At 49.6% G+C, this 19,578-nt stretch overlaps 1 protein-coding gene and 1 long non-coding RNA gene across 6 annotated transcripts in view; one reads left to right on the plus strand and one right to left on the minus strand.

The window, feature by feature from the left end:
• LOC138400608 (uncharacterized) overlaps positions 1 to 9,742 on the minus strand; it is a 31,479-nt gene extending 21,737 nt beyond the window's left edge. For both annotated transcript variants that reach the window (XR_011236374.1, XR_011236375.1), the window contains exons 1-3: positions 9,413 to 9,742; positions 7,665 to 7,829; positions 727 to 802 (exon numbers count right to left, since the gene is read on the minus strand). This is a non-coding gene — a long non-coding RNA (uncharacterized lncRNA). The remainder of the gene's footprint in view (positions 1 to 726; positions 803 to 7,664; positions 7,830 to 9,412) is intronic.
• A 2,417-nt stretch (positions 9,743 to 12,159) lies between these two features.
• Positions 12,160 to 19,578, plus strand: part of LOC138401190 (guanine nucleotide-binding protein G(s) subunit alpha isoforms short) — a 50,596-nt gene continuing 43,177 nt past the window's right edge. For 2 of the 4 annotated variants that reach the window (XM_069496527.1, XM_069496528.1), the window contains exons 1-2: positions 12,160 to 13,681; positions 13,904 to 14,476. In XM_069496527.1, coding sequence (XP_069352628.1) covers positions 12,160 to 13,681; positions 13,904 to 14,476 — 2,095 coding nt within the window. Of the gene's footprint in view, positions 14,477 to 19,578 lie in introns of all 4 variants that reach the window. The other 2 variants (XM_069496529.1, XM_069496526.1) reach the window with 2 other exon arrangements.

The following is a 19,578-nucleotide window of genomic DNA, read 5'->3' on the forward strand; positions in this document are numbered from 1 at the left end:
ACCTGAGGTCTCTGGGCCGGTGCCGCGGACGCGCGAGCGAATCCGGACAGCGGGGTGCTCCTTGCGTCCCGCTGGAGACAACCTGAGGTCTCCCGGCTGGTGCCCTGGACGCGCGAGCGATTCCGGACCGCACTCCAGGTTTCTAGCTGCGCACCAAAACAGCACTGGTAAGTCACTTGTTTTAGGTGTTTCTTTTTTCTCCTAGAAAGACCAGTGTCAAACGAGTTGGCTTTGGCAGCCGCCCGAAATGTGGTTCGGAGGTGCGCGCACCGACTTTCACGATTTAAGAGCAGCTGCGCTGTTAGCGACACTGTTGCAATGTGCGGAAAGTAATCAAAATGGGATTGGGCAAGAACTCCGGAGACTCCAGGCTCCGGAGGGAAGTCGCACGGGCGCGCCGCGTTTAAGCCGCTCAGAGCCTGGAGCCCAGGTCCCGGTGCTGCCAATTTGGAGCTCTGGGATCTTGGCGCCCGTGCCTCCCGCTGCCCCGCGTCAGTCTTTGCCTCCACCGCCCGTCTCCGGGCGCTCGTGGGGCCAGAGACCGCTGCAGAGAGCGTGCGCACCTGTCGGTGCACCCCAGAGCCGACCTGTTGTAGCGCGCCGGTGGTTTCCCGGGAGTCCCCGGTACTTGGAGGGCACGCAAGGGAGGTATGTGAGTCTCAGGGGGTACCCCTACGGGCCACCAGGGTTGGCGGCGAAGGTTTGGTCACGTCGGGCATTACCAACCTTCTTGCGCAGCTGATCAGGCGGCGGGTCTGCGTGCAGCTTGGCTGGAGAGGTCCTGGGCTGTTTGTGCGAGGCCCTGGAGGCAGGAGAGAGAGATTAGGAACCCTCGAGGTGGTCGCAAGCATAAAGGTAAAGAGGAACATGGAATGGGCTGGAGAAGGGGTTCGCGTCTATCATGAGGACACCGACACTGTACAGTGTGTCCTCAAAGAGCGCAGCACAAGCCGAGCTGGGCAAGGGTGTTGGTTCGGGCGCCAGTCCTTGGGCAATCGGTCCAAGGGCGGGGAGAGGGCAGGGGCCGGTGGCGGCTTCATAGCCTCCGGGAGGGGAGGCAGCGTGCTCCGGCCATTTTCAGCTCGGGTGGAGCTAAGTTTGGAATCTGTAACCTGGAGGGGAAACTGCCCTGGTGACCCAGCACAAAAACGCAGCAATCTGGTGGCCCTCAGCGCCAACCCTGGAGGAAAAAACTAATAAGTGAAATGTATTTACGAAATCTCAGTCGACTTGGAAATTGATCTTTTTGTTTTCCTTTTTTTTTTTTTTGGTGCGTGCTCGTCTCGTTTTGCGCCGGCTTGAGTTACTCCGCTGAAAATGACTTGGGGGAAAACTAAAGCATTTTGATGGCTTGAACTGAAATACTGTCAGGTTCTTAAATTCCTAAGAAAAGAATAGTGCTAGAGGAAAACACTTTAATAAACGGTCTTCCTTCCGGGACCTATGGGTAGGAAAGGTGTTGCAGCGCCCCAGAACTTAGTTATGCCGACGGTTGGATGCTTTTGTGGTCTTCGGCAGTAAATAGGGCGAAGGCAGTTTGTTAGCAGGGGGTTTACCCTCCGCAGCACGGCGGAAGTCTGGGGGGGCCAGGCGTGCCCTGCTCTTAGCTTGCAATGGTGAAATTGCTAAGTGAAATGGAGCGCCCCTAAAACTGAAATTGCTACTTAATGTAAACAATGATGGTGTGTTCATTTTTGTGACATTAGTCGTTTTTCCTCTGGTAATGTCTTAGTAGCCGGAGTTCACCAAGTAAAGGTCTCTAGGGAACAGGCAAGAGAAGCCAGAAGTTTTGTTGAATTTTTTTTTTTTTGGGGGGGGGGTGTGCTTTACAGTGTGGAAGCTATCTTTACAGACTGGGTAGTCTGGGAGGGCTGGTTTTCCCGAGTGATTTTTCATTAAAGAAATTAGCATGTTGCCTTGTTTCGGGATGAATAAACAAGTTTTTAAAAAGTCTTAGAGTGCCTAGCCCACACCTCACACTGATCTTGCTGTTTTTTAAATAGAAGGCAGACACAGGGAGGCTGGTTTCCTTTTAACTGTAAGCAACGCACCAGGCTCATATATTTAGTGGGGAGGGTCCCCAATCCAGGAACACACAAATAGTTTGCTGTCTTTCACAAACTGCCTCTGAGTCAAAGTTAGAGGATACATGCATTACAGCCGGATTGTGAAAACCTGTTACCCACAGGCACACACCCTCCCCCATTCAGTTCCCCTCCCCCAACTTCCCTCTTTCCGCCCAGGTGGATTCCAGGGTGGAAAAGCCATGCCCTAGGCGTCCATACAAAGCAACTGAGAAAAACCAAACACGCAAGAAAGCACCCACGACCCATCCTGAGGAAGGGATTTTTCTATGTATACTCTTCAAACCTTCTTTCTGCCTGAGACACTAGTGTTCAGCTGCCTTCCTTTTCCAGAGACATTTCTAGCAAGTTCTCCAAGCATTCCCAACTCACTAAGTCTTCCAAACGAGCCCTTTGTCTAACCCTGCTAAGCTGGGGTTAGCATCTGAATGGGCTCACTTGTCCTTTTACATAGGTGCGGTCGGTTGAGTGAGAATATGCTCTCAAAAAAAGCAAATCTTAGAGTTAATCATGTTAGAGTTATAACATTTCAAATGTAGAGACAGGAGGAGGAGAAGGAAGAAAATAAAGCTAGTTAAGCATGATGGTATACTCAATAGTTTAAGATTCTTTTTTTACTACATTCATCATTTGCTTAATGGAAATTTGCTTTTGGCGGGGGGTGGGGGGTGGCAAGGTGCTCTTGTAAATGAATTTCTTGAATTGGAAAATTATGTAGCAGTGTTCAAATATTTGTGATGTCAATAACCTGACATACATAGGTTTACATCTAAAGTTTTGCAAACAAAACTTTTTAATCTATGTTTATCAGAATTCAGGAATTAGAAATTTTGAAGTTTAGAATTGTTTTAAGATAATGTTTCTGTATTGCACTAGAAGCTTTTGTACCCTGGAATTGCTTACAGCCCTTTACTCTTTAGCCTTCATTTTTAGCAGCTGCGATAAAAGTTTAATGAAGAAAGCTGAAACTCCAGTCTTGGTAAGAATGCTTTGGTTTTTTTTTTTAAATAATCTGCATGGATTTGACTTAATTTACCAGTATTATTGGTGCTCTTCAAGAAGAGAGAAGCTATTGAGAGGAAACTGAGCAGAAACCATGGTGTGAGGAAAGCATGTCTCTTAGGAAGGTGACTTATTAAAAACCAAATCACTAAAATCATATCGGGCTTCCAGAGGCCGGTGATGTCATGCCAGCTCAAGTGCTCCCTTCCCTAAAAAACTGCCCAGCAAAGGGATGAGATTCTCAAATTACACCTTTAATCCCTATGTTCCAGAATGCAGGATGGAATTTCTTGTCCTGCTGTGGGGTTTTGACATTAATGACTCTATTTCCTAAATCCTGATGCCCCACACTGGGGCAGCAGGATCTAAGACAAAAGGCACCTAACTAATAGCCCAGGCTGCTTCTAGCCCTGCTCCTGCCAAGTAGCCTTAGGTCAGACCTAACACCTCACTGCCTCAGTTTCTTCTAAAGTGAAGTAGCTGAAAGAGATGTTCCTATTATCCCTTTCAGCTCCATATATGTGCAGCTGGATTAGTTTTAGAACCCTGGAGTTGCTCAATTTGACTCTATCCATGATTTTAACATTAATAGAATCTAGATAATTTCAAAAGTTGATCAAATAAAAAGCACCAGCTGTGAAGAAATCTGGTTTGTGTTGGTCTAATGTTAATTTTGTCAAATCTGCTTTTCAATTGGTGGCAAAAATGGTTTAAAAAGAGGCAGGTTAGAAAATGCAGAATTCCACTGTGTCCTGTCCCTAAACTGAGAAAAAAGTGGCCATCCTGAAGCACAATCAGCATTTAGTGTTTTTAACGTGGGGGTTCCTCCCCCCACCTTAGTGTCTGAAAACAAGCCTTTCAGAGCAGAAACAGGCAGCAAGGTTACAAGTCCTACACCAGTACTGTGTCTCTGAGATGCTGGCCACTTCAGGACACAGCCCTCTGACAGGAGCATTGGTTAAGTGACCACAAGTGTTGAATGTATTATTTGGTAACAGTTTTAAGTGTCCTGATTAAGCTAGACTTAGCTTAATGGGCCTACAGGTTGCAGCTAGTTAGGATAAACCAGTTTTTCCAGCAACGTTTTTTCATTATCACTCCCCCACCCCCAGATTCTTCATGTTTTTTCACCTTAATTCCCCGCACCTGCAACCCCATCACATTTTAATACCACAGACATATACTATATTATCTGTTTATTTACTGCAGTACCTTGTAATAGCTAAGATTTTTTTTTTGCACATACCCCAAAACCAATTTTGCCTCCATCACAAATGTATGGGATAAAAAAAAGTTTCAAAAACAAACAAACAAACAACTGGCTCTGTCAAATTAGGTGACTTAGCATCCCATTTTTGTTTTATAATTTAACTTTTTTCCCCTCACACATAAAAAGGCTAATTTTTACTGGTGTTTGTTTTCTTTTTTTAAATCTCATGGTTTTTTTTCAAAAGCCCCCCGATAGCTATGCTGGGCCAAGTGATAGGGCCTAGTTAATTCACAGGGTAGAAGGGCAGAGAAGCCAGAGTGAACAGCCTAGTGACTTAGTTCCCCCATGGCCAAGAGTCTGCAGTGCAGGGCCACTGTCACCTGTTGACAGCACTCAGCAAGCAAAGGCAGGACACTGGAGAGGAGCTGGCACCATGACACCCTCTGCATGTGAACTATTCCAGGGTAGAATTGGGGAGGCTGCCTTCCCAGCTTCAAGTGTGGGCACGGCCTGTGTGTTTATTCTATGGGCTTATTTTAGGGTGAGTATGATTCAAATTAGCAGGGGGCCATGGCCATTGGAAAGGCCAGGGTGAACCTAGGCTTTACAGACAGAGGGTAGGTAGCAGTAATGTGGGGACAGATTTGAGAAAGACAAAAGGAAAAGAAGGTTTTGAGGGATCACAGTGGGGAAAAAAAGGGGAGGTAAGAGGGCAAGTAAGAGAACCCCCGGGAATAAGCAGAAGAGAAAATTTAGAAATGGGGGGGTCACAAAGGCAGGAAATTTTAGGATTTTATAGAGTAGTTTGAAGGCATGAAAAGAGACTTGGAGAAAAGAAACCTCAGTGGCAAGCTTCATATATCTGGTGGCCAAAGGGGTTAGGACAAGGGGCAGACGTCAGCTCAGCATTAGGAGGAGCATTTTTAACAGCCAAAGACAGCACGGGAGGACTACTGATTTGTCACCCTTACCCCTGCTGTCCCCTGGGAATTTCTTACAGACCTGGCTCAGAAATTCCAATTTCACAGGTGCAGTGGAGTTTTCATACAAGTGCCTCAACTGCTTCACCCAAACAGAAAGATTTAACACCTAGGAGTCTTGCTGTCTAGCTCAATTGCTAAGCCTTGGATTTCATTCAGTTCAGGTCAAACTTGAGGGGTATGAAGAGCACAGGCCAAAGACTGGCAGCCAGCTGAAGACCACAAGTTTCTCCTCCTACCCAGGTGACATCTGGTTTCTGAGTGTCCTGGCTTATGTTGCTGTCTCAATTAGATTTCATTAGGAAAATTTTGCTCTGGGCAATTGAGGTTGTGTGAGAAGGTGAAATATACCATTCCCTTTAAATTCAAGCAATGTTACCCAGAATCCCCCAGAATTGCTGGAATTTCCATGAATTACAGAAATTTTAAAAAGAGCTTCTACTAAAGCCAAATTTACCTTCTGGGATCCGGACACCGCCCCCCCCTCCCCCCTCCACTTCTGCCCCTCTCTTAGTCGCCTTCCTGTGGTCCTGTTCATCTTTTCTGGAATGGACACTTCTACCCGGAAATTCTCTGCTGCATCATCAGCTAGTCTGGAGAAGGAATCCACAGCCCAGTTCAAGCAACCACAGAGAAAATGTCTGGACCCACACTGTAGGAGCACATGTGGCCAGATGACAGTAGTAAGCCTGGCTAAAGCAGCATTTGTGGCCCTTCTGAGAAGAGGGCTGCTGAGCCACAGCTAGTGAGCTTAGTGAAGGGGTCTGAATTCATAGTGAGAGCTTTTTAATCTGAGCAGATCAAGCATTTTCATAAAGACTGTTTCCACCACCTTTATTGTCAGCCTTGCTTCTGCCCCTAACCCAGTGCCTTGTCTTATCCATTTGAGGCATTTTTCCTTTCGTTGGCATTTGCCTGAAACAGCCTGGTCATGCAGACCCTTCTGCAGGCAGCAGTATGCTGCTGCTGCCTCCACCGGCCAAGGCTGGCAGAGGAGATGCTGGAAGGGAAAAGAATGGCAGCAGCAAGTCTTAATTGAACAGTAATTAATTGAACAGCTTCAAAGTCCTATTGCTACTCAGTCAGCACTCAGAAAACATTTGTCACTAGGAGGCTGAGAAACTTAATAGTTGCCTAAATTCTCTTTTCTGTGTTCTATTCTGCTTTTGCCTTTTCCTTACAACCAGTGAAAAGATTCTCCTTTAAAAGAAATACACTGACAACTAATGACATGAATGGGCAGCAGAGAAAGCTCTTCTGCAAACTGCCCCCTTCCCAAAGCCGCAGATCGAAAGGAAAATGACTGCCCAAAGGGATTGTTTGTCCTGGTTTCTGCTCCTTTCCCTGTTGCCCACACTCCCCTCCCTCTCAAGGGACTCTTCTACTTTGCTTTCTCTTCCTTGGCTACAGGGATGAACTCAGAAAGTTGACAGGCAGTACCTAAAATTTAGATGTGTCAAATCTGGCAATGAGTAAGAATCCCAAAATATAAGTATTAACACAATTACTTGCTGATTGTGTGCCATGGAGGTGTCAATATAGCAGGAAGCCCAGGGTAGCATGTAGCCACCGAGGAACGGGTCCATGTTCCTGCAGGTGGCAATACTGCTGTAATGCCACTGTTCAGAGAGTCAATGGTAAAGAAATGTATTATTCCCATTTGGGGTTACTTGTTTATAAAAAGTTACTGATTTGCTACCTGTGGCACCTGGGCCATAGGGTCTGAATGGGCTGACTTTCCTCAGAAATGCAGAGGTTAATGGAAGCAAAAGTAGCATTTCCCATTCCTTTCTTAATTCATCAAATATAGAAAATCTATTATTTTCATGTAGCCAAGAATATACAATTTTCAAGAAACCATTGCCTGGGGTTCGACAGCCAATCCTGCCCTCCCCTACTTGACACATCATCTCACTATAGCCCTTCAAAGACTAGCACATTCCCCCTCAGGAGTTGGTCAAGATCGTGAAACACAGCTTTTGTCTTTCATCCCAACTCAGCCTTTTTTCAGGCACTAGCTTATCCCGACTACTTCTTCCTTAGCTTCATGAACCCATTAATAAACTTTCCTTCCTGGTTCCTGCTCATTCCTATCAAATGTTTACTTCTTCTCATGATAGAAATCCATCCAGAATTGGAAACCTACATTTAAGACAACTTTGCTATTATACAGTTATAATGGCAGATCCTAAGAACAATGCCCCTGGTGGGTTAAGGCCCCAGACTAGGTTGCCCACCAACACCCAGCCCAGGCCATCTCCTTCCAGGTCAAGGCCATGCTTCTATCTTAAGCCAGCAAGATCGCAAGCCCTCAGGGGGCTCGCCAGACAGTCCGGCCAATCAAGGTGACCCTAGTCAGCCCACTAGCTGATCACCCCCAGCTCTTACCATATCAGGTTCCTCAGGTCCCTGTGGCCAGGCCACCAGTTGCCTCACACATCTGGCCACACTTCTGGAGTCTCTGGAGCCCTAGTGCTGATGTGCAGTGGAGTTTCAGCTCTTAACCCCAGTCACCAAAAGGATTTAGGGTTTTCAGATTCTGGTAGCCAGTCACTACAGAGAAATAAACAAGAGTAGAAAAAAAGAGAAACATCAGAGTTTAAATATTGGGATTTATTCTTCCTGGTCCTAATTTCCTTTTAAATTAAGGTGCTTTCTATTCATGTGTAAAGGTCCTTTCTCAGCTTATAGCAGTGATTTTCAACCAGGGCTGATTTTGCCCCCCAGAGGACATTTGGCAAAGTCTGGAGACATTTTTGGTTATTAAAACTAAGGGGATGCTACTGGCATCTAGTGGGTAGAGGATAGGGATGCTGCTCAATATCCTACAATGTACAGGACAGTCACCACAACAAAGAATTAGCCAGCCCTAAGTATTACCAGTGCAGAGGATAAGAAACCACTATCTAGGTTAGATATGCTGAGTGGTTCTGAAACCCCCTCCTCAGGAGTGCTTCTGAGCCCTCCCTGTTCTTTCCTGGATTGTCTCACATTCTCCTCTTCAGTGCTCCAACTGTTCAAGATTCTATGACCAAATATATTTCTCCCCTAGAGAGTTATATCTAAGCCAGTGATCTCGTATCCTAAATAAGGATGATTACCAACTTGAATTTATGGTCTTTACATTTTTCTAAACTTCTAGACCCTTCCTCCCAAATAATGAGCTGCAAAAATCTCTGTCTCAACTACCCATCCTTCTTTCAATTCTGCCATGTCTGAAACAAAATTGGCTCTGCCAGGACGCCAGCCCTCTTCCTGGCTTCTCTGCCTCATGGCCAGTGTCCCATCATCCAGGTGCCATACTTTGGCTCTAATGCCTTTTGTCTTTTTAGCACTGAAGTTGCTGGAGGATCCTGTGAGACTCCTCCTGAGTCCCTTCCTGCCTCCTTCACCATGTCTGGGTCTCTCCCTTCAAGGTCTCCTTTGTGCATAACCCCTTTCCTTTGTTCTCTTCATCAGGACCATCCTCCACTCTGCTTCTACCTTTCCTAAAACTAGGCTCAAATCCTCACTTGCAGGACAAAAAAAAAACTTTAAACATCCTCTCCGTTTCCTACTAAAATAACCTCAAAAGTTCTTGTTCTGATACTCCATGGCATCCTCAGAGAGATTCTATCCAATTTTTCCTGCTTTCTCTTCCATTGGCCCCCAAGGGCCAGCCAAGGTGGCCTGTTCTGTTTACCCAGCCACGCCCCATGTTTCCTACCATTGGATCCTTTGTTCCTGGTAGACAAACTGTCTCCCATCCCCCTACCTTCTATTCATAGCCAAGGCGTCTATCCTTTCTTGAAGGCCCATTTGGAACGCCATTTTCTCTGTCAAGACTTTCAAAGTTCCCCTAAATGAAGGTCTCTTTTTTCATTTTTATGATGCTCTACCCCTTACGACAGCGGATTGGTATTCGTCCAACTTTTATCACCTCAATGTATGTGTTCCCCTAGTAAAGAACCATAATACTAGAAAGAACGTTGAACAAAGGAGGCCTGCAGGCCCATGAGAATGTCAAACAGAGATCCTGTACCCGTTCCTCGATGAATGATGCTTTGGGGGTGAGCTCGAGGCCTGGCAAGAGCACACCGTCCCTTTGGGGCACCCATCGCGGCCTCCCTGGAGCTCCAACCCCAGCGTCCACTGACCTTTCACTTCCGCAGGGCTCAGCATCCCTGGGGCCTCAACCCCCTTATCCATCCTTGGCGCTCCTCGCAGTAAGCCCTCTCCTCAAGGTCCTGTGGCCCTCTACCTCCAGGCCCTGAAAATCTTCTTTCTCCTCGCCTCGCCCCAGCGGCGGCGACCCCCTCTGTTGGGTAGGTTAGCCCACCGCCATCAGCGAGCCCGAGGGTTGGCCCTGGGAGCCCCCGATTTCACCCAGCCTTTGCGACCTATGGCGTCAGGAAGAGTGACCCCAGGGCGCTATCGATTCTTGTGACCTAGTCGCCATACACCCGCCCCCCAAGGCCTTAAAACCACCCCACCAGCATAACCTCTTAGGGCGTTCCAACGCGGCGCCCCCTATTGGACCTCCCACCCATATCCGGTTTCCGGTCCAACGCCCCCTGCTCATTCGCCAGGCAGCCTTGATTGGCGTGACCCCGGCCCAATGGCTGACCCAGCGTAGGGGTCGGAGGGGAGTGAGTTGAATGTTGGGACCCAGTTGGCCCACCCGGTGGATGCCCAGGTGATTGAGCCTTTTCTCGTGGGGGTAGTTACCCAAAGTTTGAACCAAAGTTCAGTGTTGGCACCTGGAAGTGCGTAGACCCGTAGAGCTGAAGCAATACGCTTTTGCAGGGCTCTTAACGTTACCCAGGGTCCGACTTAGTTAGCTTTTATCCGCGGCGCGCGGCCAGGTGGGTGGTGGATGTAGGGGGCGATGATGCGCTGTGCCTTGTGGTATCCTGGTTTTAAGAGAAACGCATTACGTTAGACCTAACGGGATCGGACCGTGCCGTGGTTCGCCCGCCTGCGGCTCGTATACAGTGGTACGTCCCGAGCGCGAGCGCCTTACTTGCCGTAGCCCACCCTGTGTAACCCTTATCCCGCCTTCCCTACCCTGGGGTTCTGCAGGCCAGGCGACTGTCTGCCCCCTGCCCTGCTGATCTGCACCTAAATGTGGCTTGCCAGTCATTGTCACCCGCTGGCGAGACTGAGCCGATGAGCGCCTACCGTGTTTTACGTGACTCCTGAGCGGCAATTTTTCCCCTGGAGGAAATCCCTCTGCAGACCCTCTGCAGACCCCTGACCCAGAGCAGGGCACATGCATGCACCGAGAGCTCATTGGGAAGTCCGGCCATTTACCCGCCGCCAGCTTTGAGCCCATCGTGGCGCGGCAACCGCAGCGCAGCCGGGTGGGCGACCGTACATAGGTTTGTGGCCGGGCTTAGTGCCGCCTCAGCGGGCTGGCAGTGGAAAAGTAAAGCACCTGCCCTAGAATACTCACTCATAACGAGAGGAGAGGGGCTGCAGTAGGGCTAGAGGAACTCACTGACCGACCCTTGCAGCCAGCGCCGGAAGCCGGGAGCCGCTCACCTCGGCTGCGGTTCGCGGCACGGTGTTTGACTACGGGTTTAGTGCGCACGGGGTAGTCCCGTCTCCGAGACTACCCCATACCGGCCATAAAACCAAAATCCCCTTTAACCCTTCCCCAGAACAGTGGGACCTGCGGAACTCTTAGGCTTGCACTCCATGGGGTACCCCCATGCGCCCCGCGACCCGCCTTCGGCGCCGCCGCCGCGGCTACTGCCCGGGGCGGCTTTGCTTGACTTTCTGCGGTACACACCTGAGACCCTCTCATTCCCCTGCGTCACCATCCATATAAACGAAGAGAACCCTTCCTGCGCCACCCTAAGCCACTGCGGAGACCCCTAGAGTGTGATGGGGATGGGGGACACTAAGTGCTTTACCGGAGCCAACTGGAGCTAGCCTTGGCAAGCGGCAAACAAAAGCTGCAGAAGCCGCGGGGAAAGTACCTCAAGGCGTTTTTAAAAACAAATTGTGTGATAGCACTCGGCAGCCCCTCACCCTTGCCTCTTCTCCACTTCTCCGGTGGGCTCACGACCACCTGTCGCATCTCCTCGCGCGTCTGCGCCCCCTTTCCAGTCGCCTAAAACCTTGCGCTCCGGACTTGGGACTTAATACCAGCGGCTGCCTAGGGGCTGGGGGCTACAACTCAGAGGTTCAGGGTATCTTGGGGTGATGAAACCCTCCTACAGTCCTCCCTCCCCCGAGGAGAGTCTGTTGGATTGGGGAGGGAGGGTTTCAACTCCAGCGTCCCGAGGCCCACGTCTTGCGTCACGTGTCCCGCAACGCAGGAGATCTTTCTGGTCAGGGGAGAAGCTAGGAGAAAGACTCCAAATCAGTCAGGAAGAGGAGTGGAAGGAGCCAGAACCTCCCTGCGAGGCCCGCGCTCATCAGCCCCCTTACCCAAAGTCCGGGACTGCCGGCGGCTCCTGGAGCCAGAGCCGGCTCGGCACAGGGGCCGGCGTCCTCTGGTGGCAGAGAGAAAGCTCTACTGGCGATTTTCGGATCGAATCGGCGCGCTCCTCAGATCCAAGCAGGCGGGGCTGGCCTGGAACAGAGAGAAAGAGAGAGTGTGAGAGAGAGGAGGGGACAAGGGCAGACCGAGGTGGGGGCCGGGGGCGGCCTGAGAGGATAAAAAGTGGCCAGGAAGGAGCCTAGACTCCACAGCAACAATTGAGTTGCTTCCGCCATGGTCTGGGGTTCCAGGCCCTGAACCCATCCCAACCTCACAGGGGTTGGAAAGTGAGGCTGGAGAACTTTCCAGCTGGAACTTTGATTTTTTTTTTTTAAATAATTTTTTCACCCTAGTTTGGTTGGGTGCTCCGTCTTACGGAGCCCCAAATTTATTTTAAGAGGCCGCCACCGTGTTATGGGCATGCGCAACTGCCTCGACGGCAATAATATGTCAGGACAACGCGATAGCCCCCCTGAAATTGGGGAACAGCCCGAGCAACCACCCTTGGAGGCCCCAGGGGCAGCTGCCCCCAGTGCTGGGCCTAGCCCAGCCGAAGAGATGGAGACCAAACCGCCTCACAGCGAGCCCATCCCCATCGAGAATGAAGGCGAGACCTGTGGACCCCCAGAAGTCTCCAGGCCCAACTTACAGGGCCTCAACCCGGCCTTCCAGGAAACAAGAGCCTGGGGAAGCTACAGCCCACCTCCTGAGGAAGCCATGCCCTTCGAGGTCGAGCAGCCCAGCTTGGGAGGCTTCTGGCCTACCCAGGAGCAGCCTGGATCCTCCCGTGAGGCCCAGGCAGGCCTGGAGGCCTTTGGCCCAGCGTTCATGGAGCCCAGAGCCTTCGATGGTGCCAGCCCAAGCTTGGGAGGCTACAGCCCTCCACCAGAAGAAGCTATGCCCTTTGAGTTTGACCAATCTGCCCAGAGAAGCTGCAGTCAACCTCTCTTGCAGGTCCCAGACCTCGCTCCAGGCGGCCCACGTGCAGGGGTCCCTGGAGCTCCTACCCAGGAGCCCCGAGCCCTCAGACCTGCAAATGTTGGCATCGGAGGGGGCTACAGCCCTTCCCCTGAGGAAGCTATGCCATTTGAGCTTGATGGAGAAGGCTTTGGAGACGACAGCCCACCCCCAGGACTCCCCCAAGTTATCCCGCAAGTCGACGACGGCGTTCCCCTCGCGGGAGTCGCGGTCCCGAGTGCGGTCCACCTCGCTCCCTCCACGAACGCGCCTCCCGTCTGGGTCCCGGACGCCATCGGCAGCCCATCCCGAGAATCTGTCAGATCTCCTGCTAACTTCGCAGGAAACAGCCCCTCGATGGAGATCTCCGGACCCCAGCTCAAGATTGGTAGCGCCCCCGTTGGGGTCGACGACGCTCCCGTCAACATGGACAGCCCCCCAATCGCGCTTGATGGCCCGCCCATCGAAATCTCCGGAGCCCCAGATAAGAGAGAGCGAGCAGAGAGACCCCCAGTTGAGAGAGAAGCAGCTGAGATGGAAGGAGGCTCAGCCGCCGCTGCCGAAGAGGGAGGAAAAGTCTCCTCTCCCGGGGACGGATCCCCTACCACCCAGGGAGCTCCTGCCGCCCCGGCCGCTCCAGACAACGGGGCAGCCCTTGCCTCTCCAGCGGATCCTGACGCCGGAGCAGCCCCTGGAGCTCCAGCAGATCCTGACGCCGGGGCAGCCCCTGCCGCCCCAGCGGATCCTGACGCCGGGGCAGCCGCTGGAGCCCCAGCGGATCCTGACGCCCGAGCAGCCCCTGGAGCCCCAGCGGATCCTGACGCCGGGGCAGACGCCGGAGCCCCAGCGGATCCTGATGCCCGGGCAGCCGCCGGAGCCCCAGCGGATCCTGACGCCGGGGCAACCCCCGGAGCCCCAGCGGATCCTGACGCCGGGGCAGACGCTGGAGCCCCAACGGATCCTGACGCCGGGGCAGCCACTGGAGCCCCAGCCACTTCTGACGCCGGGGCAGCCGCTGAAGCCCAAGTCGATCCTGAAGCCGGGGCGGCCGCTGGAGCCCCAGCGGATCCTGATGCCCCGGCAGCCGCTGGAGCCCCAGGTGATCCTGACGCCGAGACAGCCGCTAGAGCCTCGGCGGATCCTGACGCCGGGGCAGCCCCTGCTGACAACGGGGCCGCCCCAACCGATCCTGCCGCCAGGGCAGCTTCAGCGGCTCGTGCAGCCCGGGCAGCCCGGGCAGCCCGGGCAGCCCGAGCTGCCTCTGCCTCTGGGGCCAGACCCAAGCTCCATCACCTCAGACCCCCCAGCCCGGAGATTCAGGCTGCCGACCCGCCTACTCCGCGGCCTGCTCGACCGACTGCGTGGCGGGCCAAGCCCGAGAGTGGCTGTGTCCAGTACTACGAAGAGGGCTTGGTCATCAGCGAAGACTCCAGCGAAGACGAGTCCGACGAGGGGACCTTCGGATGCCTGCGCTGGTTTCAGCACCGCCGAAACCGCCAAGGTGGAAAGAAGACCCGACGCAACTTTTTCTGCAACTTCGTCTCACAAGCCTTCGGGGGTTGCTTGGGCCGATCTGAGAGCCCCCAGCCCAAAGGCTCGCACTCTTCCAAGGTCAAGAAGGGTCCGGTGGCGGAGAAGCGCAAACAGATGCGCAAGGAAGCTCCGGAGATGCGTGCCCAGAAGCGCGCACAGAAGAAACGCAGTAAGCTCATCGACAAGCAACTCAAGGAGGAGAAGATGGACTACGTGTGTACGCATCGTCTGCTGCTTCTAGGTAATGCGGCGGACTCTGCCTGCGGGCAGCAGGGCCGCCGGGGACCCGGGGAGCGGGTGGCAGGGCTGCCCGGTAGGGCTGGGTCTCAGCAGCGGGAGGAGGGGGTCTGGTTAAAGGTGGGAAGACCCTGCTAGGAAGTTCCAGAGAGGGACCCTAACTTTGCCCTGGGAGCGGGAGGGGAGGTTCCGTGGGTTCGGGTGGCCGAAGTATGTGCCCTCCAGGGAGAAAAGTGATGCCGAGCGACACTGAGGGTCGTTACCGGCTGGGAAGGCGAGCGCCGGGGACCGTAAGCTGGACAGGCAGGGTCCTCAGGTGAGCCAGGAACTGCCGGGGAGGGGCCCCTGGCGAGGCTGGTTGGGGCCATGGTGGGCCGGGGTCGTTGGGAAAGGCGCGCCCCCGCCTCGCCTGGCACGGCTGCTTGGACTCAGACAGCTTGTTGTTGGTGTGTGTTGATGTCCGTATTCTGTGTCCGCCTGTGCATGATACGCTCAAGTGTCCCCAGTTCCCATCCTGGCACCCCCAAATTACCCGCCGACTGTGTACTTGTATTTGGGAACGGGCTGTCTTGTGGTTTGCGCCATGGCGCGGGCAAAAAAAACTTTCGGTGTTCGTGCACTCCGCGGTACCTGTTCGCGGGTGCCGTGCGGCGAGCGGTGAGCGGTGAGCGGCGAGCGGCGAACGGCGAGCGGCCAGCGGCCAGCGGAGCAGGGAAGGTGGCGGAGCATCCTGGGTAATGTGCTGGGCCCCTGGCCAGGGGAGGGAGTGGGGGCCGCTTCCCCCCGGCCTCCATAACCTTTTTCCTGTATGTCTTTCTCTCTTTTTCTCTTTGCGCTAAGCGTTTCCTCACTTCTCATTCGTTCGCCAAACCCTCCCGCCTTTACGGTTGAAAAACCAGACACACAGGTATCTGGGGCATCGGGACTGCACACGAGTTCGGTATTTTGCACACACTCAGCTTACCTGGTGGGGGGATGGAAGGGGGAACACTTAACCTGCTCTGGGCAACTCAGGATCCAAAACCATGTGGGGCTGGTTCCAAGGGGATGGGCGTGGCTGTGTTTAAAAAATATGAAATATTTGTTTTCTAGGGAGCAGCCCGAGGTAAGCGAATCATTTACACTTTTGCAAAGAGCACAGGAGGAGGGGCTTGGTTTAAAAAGAGTGGGAGTTATGTGTTGGGAGTGGAATGTCGAGTTGTGTTTGAGATGCAATTAAAATAAAAAGTTTCAAAAAATGCTCTGAGTGTATTTTAAGTGTGTGGACAAAGTATGGTAAAACTGGGAATATGATTTGTGAAACATGTAAATGTTTGCATGTGAATTTTTTCAAGCAGCTTTAGCTGGGGGCAAAGAGGCTCAAAGGTAAGGTTTTCTGTAAATTGGCTTTGAATACCAAATAAATAAATAAAGGTCTTTTGATTAAAGTTAAAATAATGCTATTTTTAGCATTATTTCAGCAATGCTAATTTCAGCAGAAGGGTACCTTGGCAGACTTCCACCTTTCCCCCTCCTCCCTCCAGGACTCTCTTCCTCACCCCACAGCAAGACCCTCTCTCTTAACTCCAAGTCTTTCCTCGCCCTCCCCAGTTCCCCTCTTCTCCAGCCCCCAAGACTTCTTATGTCAGATCTGAAGCATTAACTCTTTTTGCCACACTTAATCAAAGCAGCAATTAGCAACCGTCTGAAGCTTAAATGGAAATTTTAAAAGTGAATCTCCACAATCTTAATTTTTAAATTTTATTCTCTGAGAACTTTCAAGGGATTTCAAGATCACAATTTCTAAGGCTGTGCTACATTTGTTTGTTAAATATTTTATAATGTGTGATGGTTTTTATTAATGGCATTATTGACATAGCTGTATGCTATTGTGATGTGTCTTCCATGAATCACAGTGTTAGATGTGATGGTCTTTTATGTGTGCCCACCCAGGGACATAATGACATTATTATTTACCCAAAAACATACAAAAGGGAGGTAGTTTTAAATTTCAAATGTCCCAACTGCACTAAAACCATAGAACCTTAAATGACAATGTACTGCCTTCCTGGTAGACAACTGATTTTGCCAAAACAGACCCATTTCAATATTCTAAGCATAGCTCTGGGAAGTAAACCTATAAATTGGGGGTAGGGGGACACAGCTTGGTGCAGACAGGAGACCCATGTGACAGTATACAGCTGATCCCTAATTGTCAAATTGGTAGTGTCCTTTACATGCTGGAGCCTCAGTTGCCTCATTTGTGAAATGAAGATTTCCTAGCAGATCTCCACTAAGATATCTTTTAGCTTCATGACTTGAATCTTCTGTTTTTCCCAGGGGTTGCAGGTAAGGGGAGCATGGTCCACTTAAATCCTGCAGCAAATTGTCCATGTGTGGGGCCAGGTCTTAAGAATGTTAGAAGTTTCCCTGGACTTACCTTGTTTGTCCCCAGGGGGGTGGAAACTAACCTTGACAAAAGGAAATTTGCTGGGGTCACCTTGCCATTGTCCCTGGGTGTTAGTGGTCAAGCATGTTTAGATGTGGCATAGTCCAGAAAATAGGCTGGTAAACTTTGGGTCATGTCTAGCATGAGCCTGAACTACCACAGCCCATATTACCTGCCAGCTGAAACCATAGCAGTGCAGGATGTCAAACCAGGCTACAGTTTTCTACCAGGCTTCATTTTGCTGAGGTGACAAGAGCGGCACCCCATCTGGGTCTTAGTTATTTATTGAGGAGGGGGAGAGGAGGAAAGATGAGGACTTACCCACACGTAGGATAAGACTTTTTTACTAACTTTCTAGTCCCAACATAGACAACAAGACATCCATGCATTCTTGCCACTGAAAATGCAGATCAAATGGCTGTCCTTTGGTGTGGTTCCTAATTTGTGCCATGTAGATTCATCTGTTGCTTTAAAAATGTATGTTTATGAGTGTATCTCCTTTGCTTTTATTGCCCAGACAGCTTAACCACATTACAGGGAATCTTAGAAAAAGAAAGAAAGAACATGATGAAAATTTTAGAATATCTAAAGAGTTGAAGATCAGCATTATCCAATAATAAACAATTTCCATGGTTCTGTTGCCTTTTTAAATAATTTTGATGGCTTAAACTTTTTTTTTTTTTTGGAAACTTCATTTAGGTGTGATTACCTCCTTGTTTAAGAATTAAAGGGGGCTACTAGGTCAGAAGTTTTTAGTACCTGCTGCATTTATTAAAATGCAATATATATTAACGGCCATTCTATGACACTTTATACAGTGAATCACAGTTAATTGTATGATAATTTATTTATGCCTCCAAGTGCAGCAGTGATGCACTGCATCCCATTTTGCAGAAGCACTGTTTTTCTTTTTTCTTTCTTTTTTTCTTTTTCTTTTCTTTTCTTTTTTTTTTTTTTTTATGCAGCCATTTGTCTGTATTCAGAACGCCTCCACTGAGCTGTCTGTACAGTGGGGAGGCACAGCTTCTTAGGCCACAAAATTGTAGAGTTAAGATAGACTTTTATTATTTTCCCTTCTCTGTTTCCCAATAGTATTCATGCTTCTCAAAGGCCAAAATTCTGTCCTGCTTTTTAAAATCCAACTTCCCATAGCTTTCTCCCTCAAAAAAACTTTTTCCATATAGGTGGATTAATTTTTAAAATTTTTCCACATTATCTACCATGGAAAACTGGTTTTAAGCAAAGAAAATTAGGAGTCATCCCCTCTGTATATACCCTCCTGACTTGAAAAGGAACATCCCACTGTTCTCAGCATCATTAGTAACCAGTAATATTAATGATGACACATTCTAATTGTATTATACATTTTTTAAAAGCCTTTCATTTAGTCATGTTTATCCTTTGAAACAGCCCTGGGCAATAGAAATGCAATAGGACCTCATTTCATAGGCAAATAAAGCAAAACTCAGAGATTAAATATCAGGGACTTTTGCTCAAAGACTGCGAGGTAAGTGAAGGATCAAATTCAGATAAGGTACTGCATAGGGAAAATGTGCTAATAAGCTGTAAAGCATTACATAAATGTAAAGCATGATTTTTATAAGTGTACTATGTGCTCTTGAAATCCCTTATCAAATGACAGGTGTCTGCTGCTTTCAGAATTACAGCCAAACCCTGACTGATCCCTGGTTATAAATGTCCATTGAGTGTACATGACACGTGAGCTCCCCATTTCTGAGATACCTGTCACTGCTATGGTGATATTTAATTTCCACGTTTGCTCTAACTCATCTGCCAGCATAGGAACACTGCAGTTTTATTTTGTTTGTTGGCCTTTTCTTTTTTCTTTTAAATGCATGTTTCTTTAACATCTTTTAAAAAATCCTCCATTAGATTTCTTTAGCAGGGTCTAAAGCTTTTCTCTTTAGTTAGCTTTCCACTAAAAAAAAAAAAATAATAATAATAATTGTAAGAATAAAATGCAGTTGCTTTTATGCATAGTTCTATTACATTTATAGAATTAGATGGTTTAGAATATCCTAGTCTGGATCTAATGATCTTATTGAAATAACTCTGCTCAATATTCTTCATATCAATTTTTTTTTTTTAAATGTTCTTTACTTTTAGGCCAGGGCTAATTCCCACTTAGCAAGAGTCAGTGTATGATCTTAGAATTCACCTTTGACTTTTTATACAAGAAGGTTGGTATTAAGAAAAAATGAATTTCTCTTTGGAGAAAGTAACCTAGATTTGAAATTCCCAATGCCAGCCATCTTCCTTTTTTTGAAAGTCAGTTTTCCCTCCAAATAAAACTTACTCCCACTCCAAGCAAAATTATGGCTCTTCAAATGTCTCTAAATAAAGTACTTTTCAGGAGACACATAAATAGTGAATACAAAATGGTTTTTATATGTCTAGGTTTTGTCTTACCTGTGGCAAACGTGGGATCATACCAAACCCACTTTGCCCCTCCCAGGGTTCCTAATGAAATGCGAAAGTCACATGTCATTTGTCCATTTTAAAATCAAATTTCTCAGGAAGAGTAGCAATTTTTCAGATAGGACAGGGCCGACTGATGTGACAAGGTCCCGACCGTAAATTAAACAGCCAGCCAAGGGAGCTAGAAGAGTGGCCATCTTTGCCTCTGGTGGTCCCCTAACCCCCAGTAACAGAGACTA

Source organism: Eulemur rufifrons, chromosome 20, assembly GCF_041146395.1.
Source record: "Eulemur rufifrons isolate Redbay chromosome 20, OSU_ERuf_1, whole genome shotgun sequence".
NCBI classification, from domain to species: Eukaryota; Metazoa; Chordata; class Mammalia; order Primates; family Lemuridae; genus Eulemur; species Eulemur rufifrons.